Genomic DNA, 9,019 nt, shown 5'->3' on the forward strand with positions numbered 1-9,019 from the left:
TACATGGAAATTGAGAAAATTGGGGTGGAAAACGAAGTAGAAGAAGAAGGGGAATATGGCGTCGGTGTCGTGAAATTGGAAATGAAAAGGAGGAGAATGAGAGATAGGTTTATAAGAGTAGTCGTTTTGACACGGACGGAAATCGGTGAGAAAAGAATCTTTTTTGGGTTTTAGGATTTTTGGAAAAAAAAAGAAATTCAGAAATTCGGAAGTTCAGACGTTCAGAATTTCGAAATTTAAAAAAAAACGAAATTTCGAATTATAGAATTTTTAAATTTCGATATTTTTTGGAATTTTAGGATTTTTGGAAATTTGCAATTTTGGGATTTTTTGAAATTTTCGTATTTTCCAGAAATTTGAAATTTCCAGAATTTTTTGATTTTATGAGGTTTTTTTGAAATATGAGATTTTTGTGAATTCGGGATTTTATCGAAATTTCAGAAATTCAGAAATTCAGAAATTCAGAAATTCAGAAATTCAGAAATTCAGAAATTCAGAAATTCAGAAATTCAGAAATTCAGAAATTCAGAAATTCAGAAATTCAGAAATTCAGAAATTCAGAAATTCAGAAATTCAGAAATCCAGAAATTCAGAAATTAAGAAATTCAGAAATTCAGAAAATTCAGAAATTCAGAAATTCAGAAATTCAGAAATTCAGGAATTCTGAAATTCAGAAATTCAGAAATTCAGAAATTCAGAAATTCAGAAATTCAGAAATTCAGAAATTCAGAAATTCAGAAATTCAGAAATTCAGAAATCCAGAAATTCAGAAATTAAGAAATTCAGAAATTCATAAAATTCAGAAATTCAGAAATTCAGAAATTCAGAAATTCAGGAATTCTGAAATTCAGAAATTCGGAAATTCAGAAATTCAGAAATTCAGAAATTCAGAAATTCAGGAATTCAGAAATTCAGAAATTCGGAAATTCAGAAATTCAGAAATTCAAAAATTCAGAAATTTAGAAATTCATAAAATTCAGAAATTCAGAAATTCAGAAATTCAGAAATTCAGGAATTCAGAAATTCAGAAATTCGGAAATTCAGAAATTCAGAAATTCAAAAATTCGGAAATTCAGAAATTCAGAAATTCAGAAAAATTTAAAATTAAAAATTTTCAGACTTGGCATCAACGTCTTCCAAGTGCCACAACTGCCGCCGCCAAAACGGGACCCACGTCTTCCAGTTATTGGAATTGCTCAGCGTTAATTAAATTTTTTTGAGTGTAAAAATTCAAAAAAAAATCCATTTTTGCCATCTATCTAAAATTCATGATTTTTTTAATTCCAAAAAAAATATTTTTTTCTCACTTGGTATTCACTTTTCCCCGAAAAACCTGACCGCCCAATGTGATCTTTTTTGCCCCTCTCTCCCAGAAAATGCATCTCTTTTTCTTTTTCGTACAGTATAATTTTTTCCTAGAGATACAGTAATCCTAGTAGATACAGTAACCCTCTATTTCTTGTACCTCTGTTTGTCCAGATGTCCCGCCCTCTTTTGATCATCCCACACCACATATTTTTTTTCCAGTCACAATCACATTTTTATGAAAAAACACAACTTTTTGACATTCTTTTTTTTTATTTTAGAATTTAGGAATTTCGGAATTTTCGATTTTTTTTTGATTTTAAAAATTTTTGAAAAAATTGAAAAAGTCAGAAAAACAATATTATGAGCTTTCTGATATCATCTGAATTGTTTTTGAAGGATTATGATTTCATTTCATTTTGGTTCAGAAAACCAAAGAAGTATTAATAATTTTGGAGGGAAAAAATGACATCACCTCAAAATTTGGAAAAAAAATTGGGAACAAATTTCAACATATTTTTCGCAAGGGTATTTTTCGAAGTGTTTTTTGAGGATTTTCGAAATTTTGAATTCCTGAAAACGCAATTTTTTCAGAATTTCGGGACTCTATTGTACTTTGAAGATTATTAGAAAAAAAAACCAAAAAGGTTCCGAAAATTCCTAATCTACAGTAGTAATTTTACAGAATCTTTCTTATTTTTGATCCAAATCGGTTGACAAATTTACAGTTAGAATCAGTGAATCAAGAGCTTTCAAACGAGTATAAACAAGCCAGCATTTAATTTTTTTTCGAAACTTCGAAAATTTTCAAATGCGCCTTTGAAGAAGATATACATTTTTGAAGGATGTTTTGAAGTAATTGGTGTTTATCATGCATTTGGGTGATAAAAGCCTTCTGTGAACCGAGATACAGCGATTCGAAGTTTTAGGGAGACGTAGACAATGAGAGCACTCTAACTGTCTGCGTCTCCCACCTCTAAACTTCAAAGCGCTGTATCTCGATTTCTAGATTAGCTAGAAAGATGATTCTTATGAAGAATCTACAAATATTCAATTTCCTACAAAATAAAAAAAATCAGATTTCTAGCTTTCTTGGGAGCCGAGATACAGCGATTTGAAGAGACGCAGACAACGAGACACACTGCATCTTTCAATGTAAAATTTTTAAGCGTTGCATCTTGGCTTCCAGGTGAGCTAGAAAGTTGGTTTTTGAACTGTTTTGTAGATTTTTAGACACTTTTCAAGCTATGCAGTAAATTTATTAGAATTTTCAGTTAAACTCATATGTGCCTTTAAAGAAGGGAGACCCCTCTTCTTATCCCCATAGCAACAGCTTTTTTCTTTCTCTCTCTCTCTCTCTTTTACTCAGAAAAGGAAAATAGAGCTCTTCTTCCCTACCCTCTTATTATCCTGGCTGATGAAAATCGATGCACCACAGCGCCTGCCTTCTGACACAGGGCTCATTTTGGCTCGTTTTCGAGCTCTCCTTGAAGCTCGTGTTGGGTTCCGCGAGCACCTAGATGTGCATATGAGTGTGTTGCTCTCAATTTCTCCATTTTCTTCTTATTCGTATTCTTTTTAATCCTTTTCTTCCTCGTCGCCATGCTTCTGATCTTTCTCTGCGTCTCTTTGGGCTCTGGAAACCATCGTTTTGAATCTTGACTAGAAATTTTCGCTCGCACTTTTCGAGGGATTGAAATCTCCGAATTTTTAAATCCTTTGGAACTCTAGAATCTCAAAACTTCAGAATCTCAAATGTGTACTCGTAAACGTCAAGCCGAAGAGGAGACCGAGGATCTTGAGGTTGAGAATCAATCGGGAAGTCCATGCAGCAGCAGCTTGACAGCTAGTCAAATTTTGCTTAATGAAAAACGTAAGAAGACCAAAACAACAAATTCTTCATGAAATTTGCGTCATTTTTATCGAAGTTTGGTGTTTCTAGCTCGTCTGAGATCTGAGATACAACGCTTTGGAGTTTTGGTGAAAAAAGCAGAGTTTCTAACTGTCTGCGTCTCTTCAAAGCAATGTATCGCGGCTTCTAGATGGGCTAGAAATTCGTTTTATCCTCAGTAATTTGAAAACTTTGATTTCCTACAGAATGACACAAAAAGCTGGTTTTTAGGCCTTCTATAAGCTTAGATACGGCGTTTAGAAGAGACGCAGACAACGAGACACGCTACGTCTCTCACCTCCAGTCTTTAAAGCGCTGTATCTCGACTTTTAGATTAGCTAGAGGCTTGTTTTGCGTTCAGAAATGCAGGAAAGTCAATTTTTTACAAAATAAACTCAAAATCAACTTTCTGGGCCTTTTGGGAGCCGAGATACAGCAGTTTGAGGAGACGCAGACAACGAGACACTCTGCGTCTCTATCCTCAAACTTCGAAGCGCTGTATCTCGGCTCCTAGATGAGCTAGAAAGCTGGTTTCTAGCTCATTTGAAAGCCAAGATACAGCACTTTGAAGTTACTAAAAAGACGCAAACGTTTAGAGTGTCTGACTGTCTGCGCTCTCTCCTTTCCCAATAGTTACTAATAGCCGAAACTTCAAAAGACTGTATCTCGGCTTCTAGACGAGCTAGATAATTGGTTTTTGAACGGTTATGTATATTTTCAAATTCTTTTCAATTTTCAGTAGACCAAATTATGGCACAAGTCAACTTTCATCATCAGGAGGCACATGCAATGGTCCGTGAGGTGCAGCAGGAGCTGGAGGAGCTGTCTATTAAAAGAGAGAACTTCTACAAGAGATTGGAAAGGATTTGTGAGAATCTGGAGAAGCAATTGTTGGAGGAGGCAGAATGGGAAGGAGGTGCTGGAGAGGATGAGGAGGAAGAGGAGGAGGAGGAAGAAGACATGGAGGAAGAAGCAATGCCCCCAATCGAACGTCAACGTGGATAAATTTCAAATTTCTCCTTCTTTTTTAATCCTATAACCCCAAAATCCCAGAATCCCAGAATCCCAAAATTCTAGAATTCCGAAATTTCAGAATTTCAGATCCTCAGAAATGTTGAATCTCAGAATCTCAAAATCTCAGAATCTCAGAATCTCAGAATCTCAGAACCTCAGAATCTAGGAATTTGAGAATCTCAGAATCTCAGAATCTCAGAATCTCAGAATCTAGGAATTTCGGAATATCAGAATCTCAGAATCTCAGAATCTCAGAATTTCAGAATCTCAGAATCTCAGAATCTCAGAATCTCAGAATCTCAGAATCTCAGAATCTCAGAATCTCAGAATCTCAGGATCTCAGGATCTCAGAATCTCAGAATGCTTCAGAATCTCAGAATCTCAGAATCTCTGAATCTCTGAATCTCAGAATCTAGGAATTTCAGAATCTCAGAATCTCAGAATCTCAGAATCTCAGAATCTCAGAATCTCAGAATCTCAGAATCTCAGAATCTCAGAATCTCAGAATCTCAGAATCTCAGAATCTCAGAATCTCAGAATCTCAGAATCTCAGAATGCTTCAGAATCTCAGAATCTCAGAATCTCTGAATCTCTGAATCTCTGAATCTCAGAATCTCAGAATCTCAGAATCTCAGAATCTCAGAATCTCAGAATGCTTCAGAATGCTTCAGAATCTCAGAATCTCAGAATCTCAGGATCTCAGGATCTCAGAATCTCAGAATGCTTCAGAATCTCAGAATCTCTGAATCTCAGAATCTAGGAATTTCAGAATCTCAGAATCTCAGAATTTCAGAATCTCAGAATCTCAGAATCTCAGAATCTCAGAATCTCAGAATCTCAGAATCTCAGGATCTCAGAATCTCAGAATGCTTCAGAATCTCAGAATCTCAGAATCTCAGAATCTCAGAATCTCAGAATCTCAGAATCTCAGAATTTCAGAATCTCAGAATCTCAGAATCTCAGAATCTCAGAATCTCAGAATCTCAGAATGCTTCAGAATCTCAGAATCTCAGAATCTCTGAATCTCTGAATCTCTGAATCTCAGAATCTCAGAATCTCAGAATCTCAGAATCTCAGAATCTCAGAATCTCAGAATCTCAGAATCTCAGAATGCTTCAGAATCTCAGAATCTCAGAATCTCTGAATCTCTGAATCTCTGAATCTCAGAATCTCAGAATCTCAGAATCTCAGAATCTCAGAATCTCAGAATCTCAGAATTTCAGAATCTCAGAATCTCAGAATCTCAGAATCTCAGAATCTCAGAATCTCAGAATCTCAGAATCTCAGAATCTCAGAATCTCAGAATCTGAGAATCTCAGAATCTCAGAATTTCAGAATCTCAGAATCTCAGAATGCTTCAGAATCTCAAAATTTCAAAAATCCCAAAAATTTCAAAAATTTTCTTATCGCCCATAAAACTTGTCCATTTTCCGTATTAATCCTTTTTTTTCCATTTCCGACTTTCCAATTTTTTTAAAACCATTATATGCTTTTCAACCTCACTTTCAGAACATCCCCAATCTCATAATACCCATTTTTCGACCCCAAAAATCAACTTCAAATTTCAAAAATCCCCAAAAAATGAGATATGATCCCTTTTTGTATATTTTTATATTTGTATTTTTGGGTATAAATTTATTAATAATGTTTTTGCAATTGCTTAACTACAAGACACAAATAAACAGTCAATGAACTAATAACGATAATAACCAATAAAGATTGTACACAGATAAGATTACAGAATGAACATTAAAGATTGCCAGGGAATAGGTCGGAAGATCAAAAATCACGAAAATTAGTGTTCTAGCTTCTCTAAGGGACGAGGAGATACAGCGCTGTGAAGAGACCCACGCAACGAGACACACTGCGTCTCTCACCTCCAAAATTCGAATCTCTGTATCTCGCTTTCTAGACTAGCTAGAAGTAGACTTTTTGATTAGAAAATTATAAAATTCAATTTCGTACAAAATGCCATAGAAACCAGGTTTCTAGGCCTTTCGTGAGCTGAGCTACAGCGATTAGTGAGACGCAGACAACGAAACTCTCTGCGTCTCTCGCCCCAATCTATGAATCGTTGTATCTCGGCTTCTAGAATACCTAGAAACTTGATTTCTGTTTAGAAAATTTTAAAATTTATTTTACTACAAAATGAAACAAAAACCGATTCTCTAGCTCTTTTGTGAGCCGAGATACAGCAATTGGGGAGACGCAGACAACGAGACCCTCTGCGTCTCTCATCTCCAGACTTCAAATCGCTGTATCTCGACTTCTAGAGCAACTAGCTGTTGATTTATGAACTTTGTGTAGATTTTTTGACGCTTGTTTCAGCCACTAACATTGAACAAAAAAATTGGGGTCGCCTGGACTCTTTTCACTGCACATGAAACGCACGGTGCTCCTTATCAGTAGTTTCGCTATAGACTATATAATGATGTTGGTTGGTAAACATTGTACTAGCAAGATCGGTGTCAGTCAGTGGAACAACTCAAGGGAACAAACAGAAATTAGTGATAAGCAAACGGGAATCCGCTAGTCTTGGTAGTTGAGCCTTGTTAGTTGGCACATCTTCTAAAGAATTGAATTTTGATTTTTTGAGAAAAATTACAATCTCTATTCAATTCCCTGCATTTCGGTAAAAAATTGAAGTTTCTAGCTCATCTAGAAGCCGAGATACAGCGATTTAAAAATTTCGAGAGACGCAGTCAGTTAGAGTGTCTTGTCGACTGCGCTCTCCTCCTTTTCCATACTCTCTAGCTCGTCAACTTCAAAGCGCCGTATCTCGGCAATCGAAATAGCTAGAAATTTGGCGTTATTGCAGTTTTGGCTAACAAAATTAGAGCTTCATTTTTGTAATTGACAACTTTTTTGTTAAAAACTTTCTAAGTGAGATATGTGCCTTTAAAAATTTAAAGGACACAATGGCAAATGAAATCTAGCCAAAAACTTGTCACTTACGAAAATGAAGCTCTATTCTTTTTCAGTGTAACCTGGACTTTTTAGACAAGTAGAAAAGTTTTGGGCCCCTTTTGTAGGTCCTCAAAGTTCAAAGGCGCAGTGCTCACTTTCTTCATTGCTCTGACGTTCTCTCTCTCTGCGTCTCTTGATCTCTAGGCTCTAGGGACCCCAGAAAAAACTTTTAAAGAGTAAGAGCAAAGCTTGAGAGAGTAGGTAGAAGTGAGAGACGCAGAGAAACAACAAAAAACGAAGGAAAAAAGAAGAGGAAATTGTTGACTTGTCGTTCGGTTTTTGGGGCAAAAAGAAGGGAAAAGAGGAAGGAGAAGGGTCCAAAAAAAATGACGCTGTGCTCTTTTTCTATTGATTTTGAGTGTTTGGAGAAGAAGAGGAGGGGAAGGATTTCATATTTCTATTTATCTTTTCAATTTTCCATTTTCCATTTACCCTTCATTTTGAGGGTTTGGATTAAATTTCAATTTCAATTTTCGTTTTGGATTTTCTGGATTTCCTGGATTTGGATGAAAATTTTCATTCTTCTCTGAAATTCTTTCATCCTTCATTCCCTTTTCGAAAACGTTGAAAATTTGGGAAAATTTGAATTTCGAAATTTTTGAAATTTCGAAAAATTCTAATATTTTCAAAAGAAATTCAGAAATTCAGAAATTCAGAAATTCAGAAATTCAGAAATTCAGAAATTCAGAAATTCAGAAATTCAGAAATTCAGAAATTCAGAAATTCAGAAATTCAGAAATTCAGAAATTCAGAAATTCAGAAATTCAGAACTTCAGAAATTCAGAAATTCGGAAATTCAGAAATTCAGAAATTCAGAAATTCAGAAATTCAGAAATTCAGAAATTCAGAAATTCAGAAATTCAGAAATTCAGAAATTCAGAACTTCAGAAATTCAGAAATTTAGAAATTCAGAAATTTAGAAATTCAGAAATTTAGAAATTCAGAAATTCAGAAATTCAGAAATTCAGAAATTCAGAAAATCAGAAATTCAGAAATTCAGAAATTCAGAAATTCAGAAATTCAGCAATTCAGAAATTCAGAAATTCAGAAATTCAGAAATTCAGAAATTCAGAAACTCAGAAATTCAGAAATTCAGCAATTCAGAAATTCAAAAATTCAGAAATTCAGAAATTCAGAAATTCAGAAACTCAAAATTCAGAACATCAGCAATTCATAAATTCAAAAATTCAGAAATTCAGAAATTCAGAGATTCAGAAATTCAGAAATTCAGAAATTCAGAAATTCAGAAATTCAGAAATTCAGAAATTCAGAGATTCAGAAATTCAGAACTTCAGAAATTCAGAAAATACAAAAATTTTGAAATTCTCAAAAAACCCGAAATTCTGAAAAATCCAAAAATGCTGAAAACCCAAAAATAAAATCCTCGAAAATTTCAATATTCTAGAATTCCAATAAAATAGAAAACTCTGGAAAATCCAAAATATCCTAAAATCCTAGAATGTAAAAGTTCTAGCATTTCCAAGAAATTAGAAAATCAAAAATCTTGGAATTTTGAAATTCGGAATTTCCAAAACTCCCAATCTCAGAATTATAGATTTTCTGAATTTCTGAAATTCAGAAATTCAGAAATTCAGACTTCTGGAAAAATCGAAAAAGTGCATTTCAAGTGCACATTTCAGTTAAAATAATCATGCCATTTTTTTCGAAGTTTTCAAATTTTTTTCCCGATAAAACCCTATAATTTGCCACCTCCCTTCCCCTCCCTTTCTCTGAAGACAATGCCAACAAATGAAAATTCAAACGCCAAGTCATCCTAGGCTCCGCCCCTTTTTATTGTGCAATCTTATCAGTGATAGCTGCTCTTATCACTAGCCGCGTCCC

The 9,019-nt window shown here is 34.6% G+C and overlaps 1 protein-coding gene across 1 annotated transcript; it reads left to right on the plus strand.

Annotated features, from left to right (window-relative positions):
- Positions 1 to 3,060: 3,060 nt before the first annotated feature.
- Positions 3,061 to 4,201, plus strand: CBG18862 (the record flags this gene model as incomplete). The annotated part of the gene is made up of 2 exons (XM_002646406.2): positions 3,061 to 3,178; positions 3,936 to 4,201. 2 exons carry the CDS (start codon positions 3,061 to 3,063, stop codon positions 4,199 to 4,201), a joined length of 384 nt encoding a protein of 127 aa, XP_002646452.2.
- Between the last annotated feature and the right edge of the window lie 4,818 nt (positions 4,202 to 9,019).

The sequence above is a fragment of the Caenorhabditis briggsae genome (assembly GCF_000004555.2).
Source record: "Caenorhabditis briggsae complete genome, chrI, whole genome shotgun sequence".
Lineage (NCBI taxonomy): Eukaryota > Metazoa > Nematoda > Chromadorea > Rhabditida > Rhabditidae > Caenorhabditis > Caenorhabditis briggsae.